We start from the raw sequence: 25,065 nt of genomic DNA on the forward strand, positions 1-25,065 counted from the left end.
AGTATGCATCTACAGCTCCTGACTCCCTGTTCTGATGAGCACAGGTGAAACCTTACTTCCAAACAGTGGAATCACGGGGCAAACCCAAGTGGCTGTAGGACCACACCTAGCCCACAGGAAGGGCAGCTGGTAGGTAGCCTAGGGGCTGTGCATGCTCAGGAAGCCCTCAATGCACGTACTAAGCCTGACTGAGCAAGGCAGAGAACCCAGTATCTTGCTTTCTGTGTGTGCTGGTGTTGGTAGTAAAGGGGGAAGCCGGGGTCTCCCATGTCTGCAGGAGCAAACCCCACACAGCCATGGGCAAGACCAAGGCGGCAGGCTCACCAGGAGCCCAGTGCAGGCAGGTGCCAGTGCCATGCTGCACAACTGCCATTGAACTAATAACACATCAATAATGGTCATGAGGAAATCTAGGAGGCCCCCACTTCAGGATTTAGAAGTCAATACACATACATGTTCTCTTAAGTAGGTCTAGAGGGCTTGAAATATTGATTGGTTTGGGGAACCACAGCCTTGCTTGAACAGGTCAGGGGCAGAATTCAATCTAGAATGGTAAGACAGACAACAAATAATATATCAATTACATGGCACCTGAGAAAGTCATAGTGAGATGAAAACTATTAAACTGAGAACTACAACTATGTAAACAGACCTTCTGAAAAGCCAGGTGACTAAGGTTACCTAAGTTGAAGAACTACAGTCTTGCATTGAATTTATTTAATGGCTGACTTGTGTGTAAAGCACTCTGGAATAGCTGATGGGGGCTTCAGGGAGGGAGCACTGCTCGTGCCACATCAGGTCAGCAGTCACCATGTGCCAACAGAGCAAGGAAGAACATCTACACCACTACTGATGCGTGAGAAGGCTGGTGTCCCCAAGAACAGGTGCACCACAGATTTTTAATTTGTTTTGTCAGGAACATGCATGTGATTACCTACTGTTATTTATTATAAAAGTAATGGATTTTTAACAGGAAAGCTACCCAGGAAAAATTATGCCATCAAAGATGGCTTGACTTTTTTCTTTTTAAACACAGCTTGAATTTAACACTGAACCAATATACTCACAAACTGTAAACTCCCTCAGGATAAGACGTGGTCTATTATTCATAAACTACATTTTATATATGCTTTCTTGTATAGTTAATATGCACAGAATTGAATTTTAGCACAGGAAACCTAACTGAACTTCAATATTTGTATCATTTTTTTAACCAAAAGTTACATTTTTAGATATGTTGTATCCCCAAGATCCTTATTTTTGCATTAGAAAGGATTTTGCTTTGTCCACGTTGCTTCATCTTAATTTCAACTTTTCACATAGAAAATATAATCTATTTCTGTTAATCTTAAACTAAAAAGGTAAGTGACTCTGAGACTGTAATTCCAAGGTCTTTATCATACTTGGTAATGTTATTACTTCTAAACATAGAGAAGCATCAGAAATCAGGACACTACCTTGATCTGCAGCTTTGCTTCTTGCAGCCGACCTTTCCACGAAGCTACAAACTTAAGGCTATCCACAGAGCAGCCCATCACCCTGTGGAGGTAAAACACCGAATGTCAAACAGAAATAATCCTCAGGAAGTCAAATACGAGGAGTAACAGATGATAAACATACCCCTACTCATTTACAACTAAAATATTTACAATGTGCAAGAATCAGATTTCTTAATGATGCCCAATATCTAAGACTTCGTGCTCAGTTTGTAAAGCTAAGTCCTCGTGGGGGCAGCCTACATTCCTTACATATATGGACCATCACCCTGAAATGCAGACACATGATAAGTATTCCATAAATGTAAGTTGAACCAAAACACTGATATTTATAAAACGACCCTCAAGCACCACAAATAGAAATCCCCCAAATCAACACACAACTAAATACCGTTTAATTTTCCAAGTATCTTTTATTATATTTTATTACATTCTATTTTATTTAAAACATCAATCTATATATGATATGATTATCCAAGCGTGTTATAAAAAGAGCTTGATGTTAACTATGAAATCCTGCTCCCCCTGAGAAGCTGGTCAGCATGTCCCACAGAAGTGTCTGCAGCAAGTAAAAATGCAAAGTGGTTGCCAGGGGGTGACTTGATGTGTCTGGTGCAACTTAGAAATTACACATTTACTTTTATTTAACACTGATCTCTTTAACTATAAATAGCTCCAGTGCACCTTCCCCTGCCCCGTCAAGCATGGCATATCCTGATCAATCATCAATATGTTAAAAATTAAATTTCGCCATTTTCAGTTCTAATAAAAAACATAATTAAAAGCAATTCTTTTTAAACTAAAAGTTCACCACATTAAGAAATGTCAAATATTCAGAAATAGCACAACTCCCTTAATTCAATAATAAGTTTACGCTTGACAAAGAAGGGAGTGTAATCCAACGCGAAAGAAGCAGAATCACACCCTGAGGGATACACCAGTGAAGTGTTCACCTTCCTTACCTTGCTGTTTCCTGGCGAAGAGCATTGAGAAATGTGTCTGGGTGGAAGAGTTCTGACAGGTCGAGTGTATCAGAGAAAAGAGCCTGCTTCTCAGCTCTCTCCACCCAGCTCTAGAGGGGAAAAAAAATAAGACACACACCCATTTAAAACCTTTGTAAACTTGAAAAACAAATCTACTGAAGAACTGTTATATAAAAGTTATATAAAAGTCATGGAGAAAGTAATGTCATTTCCAATTGCTTTGAAATAGTGTCTGGAAAAAAAAGGGATTTCTACTTTATGTTATGAGGTCTATCCTAATTTTTTTTTTGAGATAACATCCATCCATAATAAAAAGGCTTCCTTGCGCAACCTTTTGTTGGTATGGATCCACTCGAAATAAAAAGTCTAAAATATGATAATTAATCTAACCCATAGCATCTCAGCTTGGGCTGAAACTTCTTGTGATGAGCCACTGCTCAGTGTGCTCAGAAGATGATGTGAGAACAGGCTTAAGTCTGGAATCTTCAGAGCTCCCAAGTCCTAGTAATGTGAACTGAACCAGGTCCAGTTCCAGATCTGACTGCAAAGTTGCCACCTTACTGAATCAAGTATTACAGTGGAGGGTAACGTCCAAGAAGAAACGATTCTTTGTTAAAAGGTGTTTTTGAACAGACTTCTTCTTATCTGGCATTTTAAAATCCCATTGGAGAAGCATCATCAAGCAAGTTTTATGAGTACAACGAAGTCTTGTACAACAGTGACTACATGCTTCCTGCATATTACCCAGTTCTGCTCCCACACTACTGAAAGTTAGTGTCACACTCATTTCTCAGGCCAGGATGTGGAGGCACAAGAGACAGAGTCAAGTGGCCATAAGTGATCTGTTTCTCTGCACTACTCCACGCACATGTTAAAGCACCTTAGGAGAAATGTAACTTACTAGTGATTCTGAGTCAGGCTGTCATCCTACAGACAGGGGGCACAGACACGTGCCATAGTAATGTTGGCTGCTACAAACTTGCACAATTGTCATTTACTCAGCCATTCACTTTGTATGACTTATAAAGCCTAGGAAAAGCTGTGTTTCCTGTCCTGTAACACCCCGTTATTCACCCATGCATTTACATCTGTCAGCCAGCTATAGAACAGGACAAATTAAACTGCAGAGCAATTCTGTTTGCATTAAGACCTTAATGCATTTGACTAGTCCTCCTCCCCTGTAGCAAAAATGTTCCTATGTCCCTACTACCAGTTGACAATATGCTCATTTAAAAAGCAGAAACAAAAGAGAGCTCTTTAACAAACTATAATTTCTTCTTGGATATTATCCTTTAAAACAGTAACACGTCATACAGTACCTACTTCCAATATAGAATGTTTAAATTATTCACTGTTTATTTTGTTTACTCCCTAAGAAATATTTTTATTATCTGCTTCTACTTTCATTTGCTAAACATAGCTAAAGAATTCTGCTTGCATGATCTTTTATTATAAGTAGTGTTTAATGTACACATTTTTCAAATTAATACTATCACTTCAATAATTTCTTAAAATTGAATTTTAATTAAAAAATTTCAAGAGTTGTTGCCAGTAACAGATATGCATATGTTCAAATTAATTAAAAATTAAAATGTGGCTGATCAATTCAGATTTTTTGCCTGAATTAATAAAATTAGTAAAAAATAAAGGAAAAGCTTCTATAATACAAATGTCTTTATTAGTTCATGGCAGTGGGGGGAACTTTTTATCTGTTAAAGAAAGGCATATTTGATAAGATAAAGCTTAAGTAACAGATTCTTTTAATATGTATGTTGTCTTTGAACAGCAAACTTGACAGTAAAAAATACAGCGAAGCACATTTTTAAAAACTTACATTTAAACTTGCACATGGATGTGTACAGCAGTTTTACTCATGACTGTCAAAACTGGGAAACAGCCAAGATGTCCTTCAGCAGGTGATAGATAAATAAACTGAAAGCAATGAACTATCAAGCTATGAAAAGACATGGAGGAACCTTAAATGCACATTAAGGTTTTCTCATTGGAAAGCCAATGAGAAATTGCTGTTACTATTACTAGAATTCCAATAACATAACTTTCCGTAAAAGGTGAAACTATGGATACAGTAAAGACCAGCAGTCAACCAGGGTGGGGGATGAAGAGGATCAACAGACAGCACACAGAGAATTTTTAGGGCAGTGAAACTACTCTGTATGCTGCTGTAATGATGAATATGTATCATTATATATTTGTCCAACCCACAGACTGAAATATCAAGAGCAAATCTGAAAGTAAACTGTGGACACTGGGTGATTATGATCCGTCAATGTAGGCTCATCCTTGGTGAGTGATGTTGATAATGGGGAAGGCAATGCATGTGTGGTAGCAGACATGTATGGGAAAAGTCTGTACCTTCACCTCAATTTTGTTGTACACCTAAACCTAAAACTGTTAGTAATGGCTATTTGAAAAACAAACTCATTTTTAAGAATGGAGATAAAGACTTAATTTTTAATGATCAGCAATATACATATATGGACTGGGCTTTCAGCAAAGTTGTAGGAGTATTAATTGAAAAATATTTTTCAGTAAATGTTTTTCTTTACTCCTGGCTATTAGTCACTTTCTTTTTAAAGGATTGGATTTGAGACTGAACAGAACACCTAAAACCTCTATGATTATGAGACTATACCTCTAATTCTTCAAATAATGTATAATAAATGTAATTAGGGAGTTAAGCAAATAAAGGGTTGAACAAATTTCTTAACACTGCATATGTGCATGCACGCACACACAAAAACACACACTTAGAATTATGGGAAGTAAAACTTCTTAAATGGAATGAAGCTCACAGATCATCTAGTGTAGTTCCCTTCTTAGAACATAAATGATTTTTCTGTGGTGCCTGGGTGGCTCAGTTGGTTAAGCATCTGACTCTTGATTTGAGCTCAGGTCATGATCTCAGGGTTGTGAGATCAAGCCCCATGCTTAAGATTCTGTCTTTCTCTCTCTCTTCTTCTTGCCCTACCCAAATCCCGCCCCCCCCATTTCTCTCTAAAAAGTGTTTTTTTTCCCCAGACAATAAGGGATAGTTTAAAATACTTCAATATTTTATCAAAAATATGCTAGTAATGAAAAAATTTATGAATTCGAATGACATGCACTCACTCACTTAAGGGAATTTACAGAAAGTAAAGACTTACTACCTTGTTAGAGGAGATAAAACATGCAAAAATCACTGTGATAACAGTATTAAATGGAGACAGTCCAAGATAGTGGCATAAGAAGATCCTGAATTTACCCCCTCCCATGGACACACAAAATCTACATGTACCTACAGAGTAATTCCTCCTGAAGAGCTGGGAACTGATTAAAAAGCTTCTGCATGGCAAACAATAAGGAGACCATACAGAAAAGGGGAGAAGGTATGGGAGAGAGGTAATGACAAGCACCTCACTCCCCATGTGAAGACCTGCAGTAGGAGGAGATCTCACTGATGGGCCAGATTTGCTCACCCGGGGGGGTACACAGCAAACAGGGACTAATAGGGAAGGAAGTCACTGTTAACTCTTTACCTCCAATCTTAAAGGACAACTGGTTTAAAGGGCAACTGGACTAATAGGGAAGGAACACATTCTCAACATGATAAAGGCTATCCTTGGCAGACATACAGCTAACATCATACTCAATGGTGTAATGTTGAAAGCTTTTCCTCTAAGATCAGAAACAAAATAAGGATTTCCACTCTCTCCACTTTTGTGCAACAGAGAACTACAAGTCCTGGCCATGAAATTAGGCAAGAAAAATAAATAAAAGGTGTCCAAATTGGAACAGAAGACTTAAATCTGTCACTATTTACAGATGACATGATGCTATATATAAAAAAACCCCCTAAAGATGCCAGCAAAAAAGTTAAAATTATAAATTAACTAAGTCACAGAAAAAAAAAAACCTAACACCCAGAAATTTGTTGCCTTTTTATACTGAATAATGAATTCTAAGAGAAATTCAGAAAATAATCTCACAGTTATATCTAAAAGAATAAAACACCTAGGAATAAATTTAACCAAGGAGGTAAAAGATCTGTACTTTGAAAACTGTGAGACATGATCAGAGAAACTAGTTATCACTAGTTTCATTTATCACAAATGAAAGACATACCATGCTCATAGACTAGAAGAATACTGTTGAAAATGTTCATACTATCCAACGCCATCTACAGGTTCAATGCAACCCCTATAAAAACACAACAGTATATTTTCACAGAACTAGAACAAATAATTCTAAAATTTGTATACAACAAAGACCCTAGGGGACACCTGGTGGCTCAGCAGTTGAATGTCTGCCTTTGGCTCAGGGTCCTGGGATGGAGTCCTGCATCAGGCTCCTTGCAAGGAGCCTGCTTCTCCCTCTGCCTGTGTCTCTACCTCTCTCTCTGTTTCTCTCAGGAATAAATAAATAAAATCTTTTAAAAAAGAAAAAGAAAAAAGACCCTAAATAGCTAAAGCAATTTTGAGAAAAAAAGAGCATAGCTGGATATACCACAATCCCACACTTCAATATATATTACAAAGCTGTAGTCGTCAAAACAGTATGGTACTGGCACAAAGATAAACACATAGGTCAATGGAACACAATAGAGGGCTCAGAAAAAAACACATGCTTATAAATGTGGGACCCAGGAAATTTAACAAAATCCCGTACCCCTGGACAAGCAGAGCAGGACTGACTCTATTTTGGGCTGTACTCGCCTTGTGCTGACCTGCTTCTTACTTAGGGCACTGCCCGCCCTAATCAAAGACCAGGACACACCCTAACTGGAAATCTGGCCCAGTGATACTGCCTCGCCCTAGTCAAAGACCAGGGCACACCCTAACCGGAAATCCGGCTCAGGGGACCAGCATGACTGTGCAACTTTCTGCGTATCCCATTGGCCACTGGCCCTATAAAGTTGCTAAGCCTCTTCGTCTCGGGGTCCAAGTCCCTGCTCCGCTGCGTCGGGTATACTTGGACCCAGGCTCCAGTAAACCCTCGTGTGTTTGCTCCTTGGCGGATTCGCAATCTTGGGCACAACAATATAGTCAGCTAATGGACAAAGGAGACAAGAACACACAATGGAGAAACGACATTTCTTTAAGAAGTAGTGCTAGGGAAATTACACAGCTAACATGCAAAAGAATGAAACTGGACCACTTCCTTACACCATATGTGAAAATAAATTCATAATGGATTAAAGATTTGTTTTTTTTTTTTTTTTTTTTAATTTTTATTTATTTATGATAGTCACAGAGAGAGAAAGAGAGAGAGGCAGAGACACAGGCAGAGGGAGAAGCAGGCTCCATGCACCGTGAGCCCGATGTGGGATTTGATCCCGGGTCTCCAGGATCGCGCCCTGGGCCAAAGGCAGGCGCCAAACCGCTGCGCCACCCAGGGATCCCTGGATTAAAGATTTGAATGTAAGAGCCAAAACCATAAAATGCCTAAAGAACACATACGCAGGAGGCTCCTAGCAATGTTTTCTTGTACCAGTCTCTTCAAGCAAGGTCAACAAACGCTAAAATAAGGAAATGGAATTACACCAAATTAAAAAGCTCCGCACATTGAAAGAAATTATTAACAATGAAAAGGCAACCTACGGAAAGAGAGATCTGTGCAAATCACACATCTAATAAGTGGTTTATCTTCAAAATGCATTTAAAAATATATAACTTAGGAGGAGGGGTAAGATGGCAGAAGAGTAGGGTCCCCAAGTCACCCGTCCCCACCAACTTACCTAGGTAACTTTCAAATCATCCTGAAAACCTATGAATTCAATCTGAGATTTAAAGAGAGAACAGCTGGAACGCTACAGTGAGAAGAGTTTGCACTTCTCTCAAGGTAGGAAGATGGAAAAAAAATAATAAAGAAATAAAAAAGCATCCAAGGGGGAGGGGCCCCACGAGGAGCCGGCTAAGGCCAAGCAGCAAGTGCACCCAGGACAGGAAAGCCCAGGCCCAGGGAAGCAGGAGCTTCACCAATCATCCCAGACTGAAAGGCGCTCACAGGGAACTCGGGCAGGATCCCAGGAGGGGTGGGGATGCCCTCAGGCTCCCAGGGGCACTAAGAGAGGACCTGTGCCCCTGGGGAGAGCGCGCCACACACCACGGCCAAGCTCCCTAAAGGGCTGCAGCACGCACCCAGCGGGGCCCTGGAGCACCTCGGGCGGTGGCTCTGGCGGCGGCTCCAGCGGCAGCTTCATGCAGAAGCGGCTGCGCTGCCCCGGGAGCGCGATTCCAGCAGCACAGGCCCCGGAGTACCTGGTGCTGGGGGACACAGCCCAGGATCCGGTGCTCCCCCCAGGACAGGCGAAGGCCAGGAGGATACAGGACAGCAAGGACACTCCTGCCGGGTGGCCCCAAGCTGTGCAGATCTGCCCCCCGCCCCCGGAGCATCCAGGCCCCTGCGGACTGGAAGCTGCAGTAGTTACTGCAGGAGCTGACTCCAGGGCTGGAGAGCTGGCGCAGCCACTGTTATTGTTTCTCCATGGGGCCTCACAGGATAAACAACCTCCACTGAGCCTCACAGTGGCCTCACAGATTAACAGGATAAACAACTCCCACTGAGCCAAGCAGCTGGCAGGGGGCTGAGCAGCTCCCCCAGGTGCACACACCTGAGAATAAGCACAGCAGGCCCCTCCATCAGAAGACCAGCTAGAAGGACAGAAAAAAAGCAAGTTATTGACCAAGCAGCACTGGAAAGTTCCAGGGGAAGTCGAGGGATTTAAAGTATATAGAGTCAGAGAATACTCCCCCTTGATTTTGTTTTCTGTTTGCTTCCCCCAACCCTTTTTTTTTCTTTTCTTCTTCTTTTTTTTCTTTTTTCTCTTCTTTTTCTCCTTTTTACAGTACAACTTGTTTTTGGCCACTCTGCACTGAGTAAAATAACTAGAGGGAAAAACTCACCTCAAAAGAAAGAATCAGAAACAGTCCTCTCTCACACAGAGTTACAAAATCTGGATTACAATTCAATGTCAGAAAGCCATTTCAGAAGCACTATTATAAAGCTACGGGTAACTCTAGAAAAAAAGCATAAATGATTCAAGAGACTTCATGACTGCAGAATTTAGATCTAATCAGGCAGAAATTAAAAATCAATTAAATGTGATGCAATCCAAACTAGAGGTCCTAACGACGAGGGTTAACGAGGTAGAAGAACGAGTGAGTGACATAGAAGAAAAGTTGATGGCAAGGAAGGAAACTGAGGAAAAAAGAGAAAAACAAAAGACCATGAGGAAAGGTTAAGGGAAATAAATGACAGCCTCAGAAGGAAAAATCTACGTTTAATTGGAGTTCCCAAGGGTGCCGAAAGGGACAGAGGTCCAGTATATGTATTTGAACAAATCATAGGTGAGAACTTTCCTAACTTGGGAAGGGAAACAGGCATTCAGATCCAGGAAATAGAGAGATCCCCCCTAAAATCAATAAAAACCGCTCAGCACCTGGACCTTTAATAGTGAAACTTGCACATTCCAAAGATAAAGAGACGATCCCTAAAGTAGCAAGAGACAAGAAATCCCTAACCTTTATGGGGAGAAATATTAGGGTAACAGCAGACCTCTCCACAGAGACCTGGCAGGCCAGAAAGGGCTGGTAGGACATATTCAGGGCCCTAAATGAGAAGAACATGCAGCCAAGAATACTCTATCCAGCAACACTCTCACTGAGAATAGAAAGAGAGATAAAGAGCTTCTAAGATAGGCAGAATCTGAAAGAATATGTGACGACCAAGCCAGCTCTGAAAGAAATACTAAGGGGGCCTCTGTAATAGAAAGAGGAAGTCCAAGGGGACAATCCACAAAAACAGGGACTGAATAGGTATCATGATGACACTAAATTCATATCTTTCAATAGTAACTCTGAACGTGAATAGGCCTAATGACGCCATCAAAAGGTGCGGGGTTTCAGACTGGATAAAAAAGCAAGACCCACCTATTTTCTGTCTACAAGAGACTCATTTTAGACCTAAGGACACCTAAAGCATGAAAATAAAAGATTGGAGAACCATTTACCATTCAAAGGTCGTCAAAAGAAAGCAGGGGTAGCCATCCTCATATCAGATAAATTAAAGTTTATCCCAAAGACTGTAGTAAGAGATGAAGAGGGACACTATATCATACTTAAAGGATCTATCCAACAAAAGGACCTATCGATCACCAATATTTATGCACTGAATGTGGGAACTGCCAAGTATAACAATCAATTAATAACCAAAGTTAAGAAATACTTAGATAGTAATACAATTATACTGCAAGACTTGAACACAGCGCTTTCTCTAATTGACAGATATTCTAAGCACAACATCTCCAAAGAAACAAGAGTGTTAAATGATACACTGGACCAGATGGATTTCACAGATATTTATAGAACGTTACATCCAAACGCAACTGAATACACATTCTTCTCAAGTGCACATGGAACTTTTTCCAGAAAAGACCATATATTGGGTCACAAATCAGGTCTGAACCTATACCAAAAGATTGGGATCGTCCTCTGCATATTTTCAGATCATAATGCTTTGAAATTAGAACTAAATCACAAGAAGAAGTTTGCAAGGATTTCAAACACGTGGAAGTTAAGGACCACCCTGCTAAAAGATGAAAGGGTCAATCAGGAAATTAGAGAAGAATTAAAAAGATTCATGGAAACTAATGAGAATGAAGATAGAACCATTCAAAATCTATGAGAGAGATCACCACTAATACCAAGGAAATACAAACGATCTTAAAAACTTATTATGACCAGCTATACGCCAATAAATTAGGCAATCTAGAAGAAATGGACGCATTTCTGGAAAACCACAAACTACCAAAATTGGAACTGGAAGAAATAGAAAACCTGAACAGGCCAATAACCAGGGAGGAAATTGAAGCAGTCATCAAAAACCTCCCAAGACATAAAAGTCCAGGGCCAGATGGCTTCCCTGAGGAATTTTATCAAACGTTTAAAGAAGAAACCATACCTATTCTACTAAAGCTGTTCGGAAAGATAGAAAGGGATGGAATACGCCCAAACTTGTTCTATGAGGCCAGCATCACCTTAATTACAAAACCAGACAAAGACCCCACCAAAAAGGAGAATAATAGACCAATGTCCCTGATGAACATGGATGCAAAAATTCTCAACAAGATACTAGCCAATAGGATACAACAATACATTAAGAAGATTATTCACCAAGTGGGATTTATCCTTGGGATGAAAGGCTGGTTCAACACTCACAATTAATATGATTGATCATATCAGCAAGAGAAAAAACAAGCACCATATGATCCTCTCAATAGATACAGAGAAAGCATTTGATAAAATACAGCATCCATTCCGGATCAAAACTCTTCAGAGTGTAGGGATAGAGGGAACATTCCTCACCATCTTAAAAGCCATCTACGAAAAGCCCACAGCAAATATCATTCTCAATGGTGAAACACTGGGAGCCTTTCCCTTAAGATCAGGAACAAGACACGGATGTCTACTCTCACCACTGCTATTCAACATAGTACTAGAAGTCCTAGCCTCAGCAACCAGGCAACAAAAAGAAATAAATGTCATTCAAATTGGCAAAGAAGAAGTCATACTCTCCCTCTATGCAGATGACTTGATACGGTACATAGAAAACCCCCAAAGACTCCACCCCAAGACTGCTAGAATTCATGCAGCAATTCAGCAGTGTGGCAGGATACAAAATCAATGCCCATAAGTCAGTGGCATTTCTATACACTAACAATGAGACTGAAGAAAGAGAAATTAAGGAGTCAATCCCATTCCCATTTACAATTGAACCCAAAAGCATAAGATACCTAGGAATAAACCTAAAGAAAGAGGTAAAGGATCTATACCCTAAAAACTACAGAACACTTCTGAAAGAAATTGAGGAAGACACAAAGAGATGTAAAAACATTCCATGCTCATGGATTAGAAGAATTAATAGTGTGAAAATGTCAATGGTACCCAGGGAAATTTATACATTTAATGCAATCCCTATCAGAATACCATTGACTTTCTTCAGAGAGTTGGAACAAATAATCTTAAGGTTTATGTGGAATCAGAAAGACCCCGAATAGCCAGGGGAATTTTAAAAAAGAAAACCATAGCTGGGGGCATCACAATGCCAGATTTCAGGTTGTACTACAAAGCTGTGGTCAAAAGGACAGTGTGGTACTGGCACAAAAACAGACATATAGATCAATGGAACAGAATAGAGAATCCAGAAGTGGACCCTCAACTTTATGGTCAACTAATATTCGACAAAGCAGGAAAGACTATCCCCTGGAAAAAAGACGTCTCTTCAATAAATGGTGCTGGGAAAACTGGACATCCACATGCAGAAGAATGAAACGGGACCATTCTCTTACACCATACACAAAGATAAACTCAAAATGGATAAAAGATCTAAATGTGAGACCAGATTCCATCAAAATCCTAGAGGAGAGCACAGGCAACACCCTTTTTGAACTTGACCACAGTAACTTCTTGCAAGATACATACACTAAGGCAAGAGAAACAAAAGCAAAAATGAATTATTGGGACTTCATCAAGATAAGAAGCTTTTGCACAGCAAAAGAAACAGTCAACAAAACTAAAAGACAACCTACAGAATGGGAGAAGATATTTGCAAATATCAACAAATAGCCAACAAAACTAAAAGACAACCTACAGAATGGGAGAAGATATTTGCAAATGACATATATATATATATGTCATATATATATATATATATATAAATAATGGTCAAAACCATGATGAGATCCCACCTCATACCTGTCAGGATGGCTAAAATAAAAAAGACAAAAAGTTAGAAGTACTAGTGAGAATATGGAGAAAATAAAACCCTCGTGCACTGTTGGTGGGAATGCAAACTGGTACAACCACTATGGAAAATAGTATAGAGATTCTTCAATAAATTAAAAATAGAAATACCATAAGATCCACCAATTACATCTCTGGATATTTTCTCAAATAAAATGAAAATACCAATTTGAAGAGATATATTTATCCCTATGTTCATTGCTGCACTATTTATAGTGGCCATGATACCGAAGCAGCCTAAGTATCCTTCAATATATGAAAGGATAAAGAAGATTTAGTATATATACAATGACATATGATTCAGCCAATAAAAAAACAACGAAATCTTGCCATTTGCAGACCAATGGTGGACCTAGATGATATTATGGTAAATAAGTCAGACAGACAAAGACACATACAACACAATCTTACTTCTATGTGAAATCTAAAATACAAAACAAACAAACAAAACAGATATAGGAAAGAAATTTCTGGGGAGATTATGGAGGATGGGCAACACAGGTAAAGATTTTTAAGAGATATACTCTTAGAGTTATAATTAACTCATGGATGTGTAATGTACAGCTCAGGGAATATCATCAATAATATTGCAATGACTTTGTATGGTGACAATAAATGGTGTTGGGGAAAAATAGTTTAGTATTTGAGAAAAGAAGTTAACTGTTTAACTCATATTCTAAACTAAAATTATGCCCCAAAGCATTCAGAGTACAATGTTATTCTACAGATTAATGGGAAAGAAAAGAAAATAATCTTTAGATGGTAAAGAAGATTATGCATCTGATTATAGAATGAGTTTTTTTAAAGGAAAAAATATAAGTTATAGCATATAAAATTTTGTATATATAAAAATATAATAAAAGTAAAAAACACAAACTAAACTTGGAAATATATTTTCCACATATATGAAAATAATAACATTAACAGAATTGTAGACTGTTTATCTACTTATTGAAACATGAAAGATAAGACCCTCCTTATGTAAATTTCAAAACTTTAAGATGTTTTTAGTCCAACAGAATAGCAGAATATGAAATGATAATCTCAAGTTTAGGTAGTGTTAAATATGTGGAAAACTTTGGTAGGAGTGTATACTGACACAGTATTTCTATAAAGCAACTTGATGAAATGTGCCAAATCTTTAAAAATATTCAAGCCATTTTATTCAGTGATTCCTTTTCTCAAAATGTCAATTAAAAAAAACAATAAAGAGATTATTATACATGGCTTGCTAATTTAAAATTATTTAGAATATTAAATTATAAGGATAATAAACATAATTGAAGTTAGATAATTAAATTATGGTAAACAAATACAATAAAAATTATATAACAATAAAAACAGGTATTTAAGAAAACTTAATGACATTAAAAATATCATGACCTAACATACTTACCAGAATGTAAAAATATATACATAGTATGAACCTAATTGTGTAAAAACATTATTTGAATCTATAAAAATATTGAAGAAAACCTATGAAAATATATTAAGTTGGGTCTCACCTATAGCCTATGAACAAATATCTAACATATAATAGCAATTAATATAAAATGCATTAACAAGCTGATGCCATTTTACTTTGTTTTGATGTACTGTTTTCTTGGAAAAAGTGTTTAAGGCAAATAAATATTTTAGGCAATGACAAGAATATACAACAGGGAAAGACAGTCTTTTCAATAAATGGTTCTAGGGAAACTGGCCAGCTACATATAAAAGAATAAAACTGGAACACTTTCTAAAACTATACACAAAAATAACCTCAAAATGGATTAAAGATCTAAATGTGAGATCTGACACAATAAAACTCCTAGAAGAGAACAAAGGTAGCAATTTCTCTGACATCACCATAGCAACATTTTTCTAGATATGTCTTCTGAGGTAAGGAAAATAAACTATAGAACTGCATCAAAAGAAAAAGGTTTACACAGCAAAGGAAAACATCAACAAAACAAAAAGGCAACCTACTGACTGGTAAACAATATTTGCAAATGATATACCTGATAAGGGGCTGATACATAAATAACTTATACAATTCAACAAAAAATGAATAATCCAATTTAAAAATGGTCAGAAGATGTGAATACGCATTTTTCCAAAGAAGACCTACAGATGGCCAAGAGACACATGAAAAGGTGCTCAACGTCAGTTATCATCAGGGAAATGCAAATCAAAACTACAATAAGATCCTACCTCATACCTGTCAGAATGGGTAAAATCAAAATGGCCAAAGTGTTGGTGAGGATGTAGAGAAAAAGGAACCCCTTGTGCACTGTTGGTGGGAATGCAAATTGGTGCAGTCACTGTGAAAGACAGTGTGGAGGTTCCCCAGAAAATAAAAAATAGAAATAACCATATGATCCAGAGGCATCTGGGTGGCTCAGCTGGTCAAACATCCGACTCTTGATTTTGGCTCAGGTCATAATCCTAGGGTTGTGGGAGTGAACCCCGAGTAGGGCTCCTTGCTAAGCGTGGAGCCTCCTTAAGATTTTCCCTCCTCCTCTGCACCCCCCTCTTGCAGGAGAAAGAAAGAAAGAAAAAGAAAAGAAAAGAAAAGAAAAAAAAGAAGAGGAAAGGAAAGGAAAGGAAAGGGGAAAAGAAAGGAAAATAAATGAAAGAGGAAGGAAAAGAAAAAGGAAAAGAAAGGAAAGGAAAAGAAAAAAGAAAGACCATATAATCCAGTAACTCCACTACTGGGTATTTACCCAAAGAAAATGAAAACACTATTTTGAAAAGATACATACACCCCAGTGTTTACTGCAGCATTATTTACGGTAGCCAAGACTGGGAGCAACCTAAGTGTCCTCTGATAAATGAATGGATAAGGAAGATAGATACATACACAATGGGATATCACACAGCCACAAAGAGGAGGAAGATGTGTCATTTGAGACAGCCTGGATGGACCTAGAGGGTATTATGCTAAATGAAATAGGTCAGAATGAGAAAGTCAAATACCATAGGATTCTGCTCAGAAGTCAAATCTAAAGAAAACAAACACATGAATAAACAAGCAAAATGAGAATCAGACCTACAAATACATAAAACTGATGGATGCCAGAGGATAGGGGTAAAGGTTAAGTAAAATGGGTGAAGGGGAGAGGAAGGTCAGGCTTCCAGTTATGGAGTGAGTAGGTCATGGGAGCAAAAGGCACAGCTTAAGGAACACAGTCCATCATATTGTAATAAGGATGCGGGACAGGCAGTATCATGCTATTGGGGATACAGCATAATATATAAGCTTGTCAAATCACTACATAGCCAGAGAGAATACTTTGCGTGGCTTCAATACTTGTAGATTACTCAGAGTTGATCTGTCTATAATCTGCCTTGGTAAATATAAAAGACTGTATATTCCACTGTTGCTGGATATAATACCATTACCATTCCACAGATAGTAATTAAATATTATTCAAGTCTTTGATAACCTAACTTATTCTTTGCCTACTTATTCTTTTTTTTTTTAATTTTTATTTATTTATGATAGTCACAGAGAGATAGAGAGAGAGGCAGAGACACAGGTAGAGGGAGAAGCAGGCTCCATGCACCGGGAGCCCGACGTGGGATTCGATCCCGGGTCTCCAGGATCGCACCCTGGGCCAAAGGCAGGCGCCATACCGCTGTGCCACCCAGGGATCCCTTTGCCTACTTATTCAATTACTGAGAGGGATTTTTTGAAATCTCCAACTTTCATTAAGGATTTACCTATTTCCCCTTGCAGTTTTACCAGTTTTTGTTGCATGTATTTTGAAACTCTATTACAAGTGGAATACTTAGCATTGTTATGTTCTTTTGACAATTCAATGATTATATCATTATAAAACAAGCTTCATTCTCTCCTGTTATATTATTTGCTGTAAAAGTTGTTCTACCTGATATTAAGATAGCTACATGTTTTGTTGCTGTTTGGGATTTTTTTGTTTTGTTTTTTGATTAGTGTTAGCATGGTATAGCTTTTCCAACATTTTACTTTTTTTTTTTTCCATTGTTTTACTTTCGATCTTTTTGTGTTTTTACATATAAAGGGCAATGCCTTGATATCTTATAGCCAACATATTTGAATTTTACTCCATCCAATCTGACAATATTTTGTTGGTGACTTTGAAACTATGTATGTTTGTAAAAATGCTACTTAATAATGTACTATTTAGGGAAAAAATGAGCTTGTAAGTTGCCATATCCTGTACGAGAAAATTTTAGGGTTCCAGGCTGACCAAAATAGAATAAGTAAAACTACAGCTTCAATTTGTTTTTAATTTTTTAAAGATTTTATTTATTTACTTGAGAGTGAACATACCTATGCATGCAGAGGGGGAGGGTGGTAGGTAGACAGAGAGGGAGAGACAATCCTAAGCAGGCTCCACACCCAGTACACAGCTGGACATGGGGCTCAATCCCCCCGCCCTGAGATCATGACCTGAGAGAAAATCAAGAGGCAGATGCTCAACTGACAGAGCCACCCAGGCGCCCCTTCAATTTGTTTTTAGATGAAATGCAAAAGCAGTGTTTTAAGTGAAAGATCAGAAAATTTATTTTGTACCTTAATCATGCTTTCGTAAGATTATTTTTAATGACAAATATTCTAGTCATATGTGATAATAATGACCATAAATAATTTCTAAACATAATAATTACCACACGTGAGGAACATTTGATAAACATAAAATTCAGTGTGACTTCATTTATGAATAACGCTCCTGGCTTACTGATTATGTGGTTGAAATCAAGGCAATCGTTATTCTTTAGATGGATCAATTGAGGGTAAAGACTGGATAAAATAGTTCTCTGCTGATAACAAAATGTCATTGTTGGGCCTCCGTGAACAGTTAAATCAAATATTTTTGATACATGCATTAAAAATAATGAAATTTAAAGAAGATACTGTGAAGCTCCCAGCAACCTCAAAGAGAAAGCCTGTGGGCCCTCCATGCAGGTGCCCAGGTGTAGTCTCAGGACTCGATAAACATGCTCCAGCTACCCTCACTTTGTTTTTCTATCCTGTAAGGAAGCAAAGCCCATTCATCTCTCGGATTCTGCATGTGTTGGTTCCTCTGCCCAGAGTTTTCTCTCTGGTATATTCACATTTGCTAGAAGAGGCAGCTGGCCCACAGAGCTGGGGGCAGGCAGAGGCCTGAGGCCTGGAAAGGAGACCCGCTGCACATGTGGCCACAGGGCCTGGCCTTCTGGAAGCGTGTGCAGGGCTGCTGGGCTGGCCTGATCTCATTATAATACCATTTGCATGGCTGTGTCCCAGTCCCCTCACCCCCTCCCCCAGCAGACACTCCCAGAGGATGAGATGGGAACATGTGCAAAGGCTTCAAGGGAGGAAGCCAGGGTGGGTGCTGAAGGGAGTGACAATGAGCACTGCGGGGAGGGGAGACCTTGGAGACCTCCACACGCACCCTGGGCCCAAGCCGCTCCCCTCTGTGTGTGGTGCTAGGTAAACACCTGTGCTACTGCAGTTCCCTTCAGTCTCAGGCCTGGATGGTTCTAGGAGAGGACGGCCCCGGGGGTCAGGGTTCACTGCCCAGGGAACAGGTGGGGAGGGGGAGTGTTCAGGTCCACTATCCCCTGCTGCAGGGGAGTGGGTAGGGGGGTTGGTCAGGGTCCACCTCCCTGGGTACACGCACTGCTCCCACCCAGCACAGGGCTGTGGGGCACAGACCACAGCCAGCGGTGTCCCCTTGGTGCCCAACCACCAGGGCTCACAGCAGAGGCCTGCCCTGGGGGGAGGAGGCTGTGTGCACCCATGGAGCCACAACAACAGATCACCCCTGCCTGCACCTGCTTGGAGGGCACCTGCCCAGAGGGCACCTGTGGGGATCTGCTGCTGCCTCCAGAGGCCTGAACATTCTCTGCATGCTCCCTGCTTACTATGCCACCCCAGCTGCTGCCAAAATTGGTATGCATGTGATAAAAGCAAGATGCAGATGAAAATTCAGGGAAGATTTTGTTATCTCAAAAGCCAATTACGTTGCTATATTGTCACATTTCTAGAGCCAAGATTTATCTTCTGTGAGCAGAACAAATAGCATGGTTTATGGGCTTGCTTCCATAAACTGCACATCATCACAGACCACTTAGTATTCCGAATGTGCAGGACAGCGGGCCACAGGCACAATTTATTAGCTGATAGTGTTGAGAAATTACTGTCCCTGTACAAAATTTAACTCCTAAAATCTTGTAATACTACTGCTGTACAATAGCTCCACTTTACTGGCTACTATTCTGGTTATGTACTCTAAGTTTGTCCTGTGATACTGACAACACAGTTTAAAGTTTGGCTGTATGTTAATCTTAAATCTCAGGATTTTGGCCAAGATGTATTTTTTCATGAAATTGTCTTATTAATCTATTTACTTATTATCTGTTTCCTTCACTAAATGAAGAGATTCCTGTTGGGAGGAATTCATGATTTCTTCATTACTGTGTATTTCCAGCACTTATAATAGTGGGGGCACAAAACAGAAGCTCCTTGAAGAATGAATGAGGAATACATATGAATTAAAAAGATCCATAAGATACCTCTTCTGGCTGAGTATAGTATATAAAATAGGGATACAGAGGTTTTAGGCCTCATATAGACTGCTTTTCAATTTTATGTCTTCCTGTGAATAATTTTACTGTGTCTACTATGTGTAAAACACTGCACTGGGGACTGTGAGACTTACTAAAAGGACTTAGGAAAATAAATACTTTTTTACTAGGAATGCAAAGTACTGTAGAACCTTCCAGAATAGAGTAAGATACCTTGGAAAGTAAATGAAAATTAAAAAGATAATTTCAATAATATTACTTCTAATGTTTAAGATCTCAAGAGAAAACAGGTCTTCAAATGTTAGATTATAGAGTAAAAACTTAGACTATTCAATCTATTGGGCAGATTTATTTTTTCTTTAGATTTTATTTATTTATTCATGAGAGACACACAAAGAGAGAGGCAGAGACATAGGCAGAGGGAGAAGCAGGCTCCATGCAAAGACCCTGATGTGGGACTCGTTCCCAGGACCCCAGAATCATGACCTGAGCCAAAGGCAGACGCTCATCCACTGAGCCAGCCAGCATCCCTGGGCAGATTTAGATAGAAATTAAATCTCCTAAGTATGTCACAGATGCTACAGAATACAGAGTTGGGAGGTAAATCACAATGATTAGGGAACATGAAAGATATTTATTTCAGTTTGCTTGAGAACAACCCTAAAAGTGATGGAATCATAAATTTATTCATCAGATACTGTGCAAGCCACTGTTCTACATGCTTGGACAGAGCAGTAAACAGAGAAAAATCTCTGTCCTTATGAAGCCTCCATTTAGTGAGGAATGTAAAGTAAATTAATTCAGTGAAATCTGTAGACTACTACCTGGGGATATAGGCTCTGGAGAAAAAGGAGGACAGGAGGAGGGCTGCAACCTTAAACAGCATGGCCAAGGAAGGCCTCGCTGAGATGACATTGCAGCAAATGCCTGAAAGACAGGACATGACTCCTGTGCAGGAATCTGGAGGGCAGCACCCTGGGCATAGGAAAGAGCAAGAATAAAGCCCCTGGGCAGGGAGTCTGTTTGCTGAACAGCCAGGAGGCTAGAGTGGCTGGAGCAGACCAAGTGAGGGGGCAAGAAAATGGGGAAGGCACAGAGGTGATCAGCCCGACCTTCACCTGTTACTCCAGATGAGATAAGAGATCATGAGAGTTTTTCCAATAGAGGAGTGGTATAATCTGACCAACGCTTGAACCGGAGTATTCAGACTGCTTGGTTAAGAACCACAAGAGGACCATGGCAGCAGCAGTACTAGTTAGGTGGTGGCTGCATTAATGATACCAGTCAAGGGAGTAGCAGGTGAAAGGGTGTTTCTGGATGTGTTCTGAATGTAGAAGCAGGATCATGTTTCTGGTAGGATGGGCGCACACGAGGAGAGGTAAGGAGTTAACAGTGATCCCAAGACTTTCAGCCTCTGTCTCAGGAAGGATGGAGCTGTCATTGACTTTTATGGGAATGATCGTATGGATAGAGGCCAACATAAGACGTTTTGGGGAGAGTGACAATCTTTTTTAAATGTTACTGATAGTTTATGGAACGATCAAAAACTGGAATTTTTAAAAAGATTTATTTATTTATTCATGAAAGCCACAGACGCAGAGAGAGAGAGAGAGAGAGAGAGAGAGAGAGAGAGAGAGAGCAGAGAGAGAGAGAGAGGCAGAGACACAGGCAGAAGGAGAAGCAGGCTCTTCGCAGGGAGCCTGATGCAGAACTCGATCCCTGATCCCAGGATCATTACCTGAACCGAAGGCAGGTGCCCAACTGCGGAGCCACCCAGGCATCCCAAAAACTGGCATGTTATTTAAGAAAGGGGACTTTAGTTAAATTCTCTCATTTACCATGTAATTTCTATAAACTGTTTAACTCTTGAAACTGGGGTTTTATTTTTCCCATCTTTAAAGATGGAAATAATACTCATCTCATGTGTTGTAAATATTACTAGATTTCATGTAAAGCATATACATGTCTTGTTTTCAGAATAAGCTCAGTTCTTATAAATGTTTGTTTTCTCTTTCCATCCTTCATTAGATCATTTAAAAAGTCTGAATATATAAAGTGGTGCACTGAGAAAAGTGATCTGAAGCTAGATTTGGGTAAATTGTACATTTTACAGCTAAGGAAATGACAGAAGCTATTTAGATAAACCCAGAAAGGGTGTCCTGAGACACACTCCTAGATCCAGAAATGCCAGTCTGAGTCCTTAGAGAATAGTCAAGGTCAAAGAGGGAAGAGAAGGAGCTAGAGGCTCACAGATTTTTTTCAGTGAAGAATCTGTCTAGTAACAAATTAAAGAAGCAATATGCGTGGCTAAGGTAACAAGAAGCATTGTAGCAGACACGCTAGAAACTGTGCCTGAATATTCATCCAAACAAAAGATATAAACAGCCTCTAAAGAGACTCTCAGGAAGACACAAGAGGGAGGGTAGCGTAGGGAGTGATACCTAGATGAGGGAGAAATCTGCTTTCGGCACTGCTCGCAGGAAGGATTGGAAAGAACCCAATGAAATAGCACCTGCTGATAGAAGGAACACACTGGCAATCTAACACAGTGCCCACTTAGGCCTCATCCAGAATGAATTCAGGCCACGGCAGGAGGATCAGAGTGGAGGCAGGAGGTGGCGCTGAATGATTCTAGGTTGCACTGTCTATTTTCTCTGGTAGTTTAGTTGTTTAGATAGGTAGTTGTTTGGGGGACACCTGAGTGGCTCAGTTGGTTGAATGACTGAATCTGGTTTCAACTCAGGTCATGATCTGCCAGCTATGGGATGGGGCCCCACATCGGGCTACCATCAAAGACTGCTTCAGATTCTTTCTTCCTCTCCGTCTGCCCCCTCCCTGCTTGCACACTGTCTTTCCCTCAAGTAAATAAATAATCTTTAAAAAAAGTAATTTTTTTAAAGATTTTATTTATTCATGAGGTACACACAGAGAGAGGCAGAGACATAGGCAGAGAGAGAAGCAGGCTCCATGCAGGGGGAGCCTGATGTGGGACTAGAATCACACCGATTCTACAGTGCCCAAGTAGACACTCAACCGCTGAGCCACCCAGGCATCCCAAAAAATAGTTTAGATTGGTGTTGCTTATTTAGTTATCTTTACTTCCTGAAAAACCTTAAGGAGAAGTTTATATAACATGCTAACTGGTATTTATTAATTCCAGATATTGCTTAGATCTCCCCAGACTTCCAAGTTGCTAGAAGTTGATATAAGATTCTAACATAAGTAGGAAGGGTGGCAAATATGGTGGTATATATCAGCCAGTAGTTTCAGTTAGGCAAAAAAAAAAAAAAAAAAAAAAATTCTCGGTGGAGTTCACGCAGTCACTATAAATTTTAAAACAAGAGACACGGAACCTAAGCAGGAACTCATTCCTAACAACATAAGCATGAAAGCCTGCCACTGACACTTGGCAATCCAAGTTTGGTCGGCAGTAACCCTCTGTGACCCAGCAGACTAAGATTCACCTTGCAAACTTAACCTCTAAAATAATCTCATTTCCCTTCCTCACATTCTGTGATGGGTCGCCAAGGATCAAATATAATTCTTCAATAAAGTCTCGTGATTTGGTCCTGCCTGCCTCTCACATCATCTCTGAACCCCTCTCCTCCTTGCTGGGTCCTCGTTGTGCTGTGCTTGGGGCCTCAGCTTCCTGGTCCCCCGGTGGGGTAGTGACTCCTGCTGTTTGCCCCGAGGTACCCACTTCCTTTATGGCTTGCACAGTTGTTTATTCTGTTGTCTATCCTTTCTGAGAAACTGTAAGGATCGTTCCTTGGAACACAGTATATGCCTATTCTGTTTACCATTCCACACTGAGCAACCTCAGAAAAGTGTTGGGCACCAAGGCAGAACTGTTAAATGCGACAGTGCACAAATGTAAGACTTGTAAACCATGAGGCAGGAACTGCATCAGTTGTAACCACTGTGTCTCCAATGCTTCACTCAGAGCCGCCACTTCCCCTAGCCCAGCCAGGCCCCCAGGATTTGCAAAACATCCCTGTAATGAACTGTAGAGGACACCCTCAGCAGCATGTTCTGTTCTCTCTGATGGTATGCCTCAGAATGAAATGCTCTAGGATGTTAAAGTATGGATGGCACTGAGCTCAAGCTGCTGAATTCACTCTCAGCATCATCACACCTTTTCAAAAAACTTGAAACTCCCATCGTCACACAGGATCACAGCAATACTGCTACGTGCTCACCCCTTCCTTCCCCACCTGTGTGGCTACAGCATTCCTCCACATTCATATGCTGCTCCTGACTCTTACCTGGGACACACAGAAGACACCTGTGAAAACCCGATAGCTGAAAAGTGAATCCCAAACACTAAACATTACCTTAGAAAGGTACATCACTGTATACTTATAACAACGAAAAAAAATTAAAACAGGAAAATAAATAACTGAAAAGAACATATTCCTCAGGGGTGGTAAAAATGATAAAACTATTGTATATTAGAAGGACAGAAGTCCTTCTTCTCTGCCCTCTCTATCCTCCTCCCTCCATCTTCTGTCATTTGCTGATTATATCCTGGCATATGCACAGCAGAGAGACAGTCCTTGACTGGTTCTTCTCTACCTGCTGATTTTAACGTCATTTTCAAATCCAGTAATATTTTTCCTAAAATAATCCCACAATCCAGAGATTAGTTATATTAGAAGCCAGACAAACATTCAGACAAGTCTTGGCCCCTTTATAGGGATCTCATTTGTAGACTGGCACGGGAGACTACAAAGAGAGAGAGAGATGAAGACAGAAGAGTAAGGGAAGGACCCCTGGAGGAAGTGTCTACAGAGCTCAGAACACATGAAGTCAAGTGCATATCTAAAGACATACCTTCACCACAAGATCAACTTCTTTCATATTAGAACAAAGATAATGAGGGAGGTTGAGACAAATATGGGTGGGAGACAAGAGTCAGACTTCTCAAAGGGTCACGTTTCATAGCCTGAATTTTCTCTATAAAATAAAATGGGAGGTTTTCAGCTAGGGGAAAGGAGGTGATGACAGAACGGCTTTCAGCAAAGGAACACACAGTTGAAACAGCCATGGTGGCACACAAGGCAGTGCCAGGCCCCTTCCCATGCTGAACCCTCAGTATGTGGTGCCACTAGCTGAGCTCAGCAACTTGTGTATAGACCCAAGTTCAACCGTCTTTAGGAAGGATATAGTATGATGGAAAGTGAGTTAGGATAATGAAGATTCTGGAAAGAGAATGGTTAATGTTATGTGTCATGGATTCCAGGGTGAGTT

The 25,065-nt window shown here is 39.9% G+C and overlaps 1 protein-coding gene across 8 annotated transcripts in view; it reads right to left on the minus strand.

The window, feature by feature from the left end:
- DYNC2H1 (dynein cytoplasmic 2 heavy chain 1) overlaps positions 1-25,065 on the minus strand; it is a 339,344-nt gene that overhangs the window by 37,620 nt on the left and 276,659 nt on the right. For all 8 annotated transcript variants that reach the window (XR_011995854.1, XR_011995852.1, XR_011995853.1 and 5 more), the window contains 2 exons: positions 2,459-2,568; positions 1,458-1,539 (listed from right to left, as the gene is read on the minus strand). Coding sequence is in view for 4 of the 8 variants with exons in the window: in XM_072729934.1 (XP_072586035.1) it covers positions 1,458-1,539; positions 2,459-2,568 (192 nt within the window). In the remaining 4 variants the exon portion in view is untranslated. The remainder of the gene's footprint in view (positions 1-1,457; positions 1,540-2,458; positions 2,569-25,065) is intronic.

This window comes from Vulpes vulpes, chromosome 12 (genome assembly GCF_048418805.1).
Source record: "Vulpes vulpes isolate BD-2025 chromosome 12, VulVul3, whole genome shotgun sequence".
Classification (NCBI taxonomy): Eukaryota; Metazoa; Chordata; class Mammalia; order Carnivora; family Canidae; genus Vulpes; species Vulpes vulpes.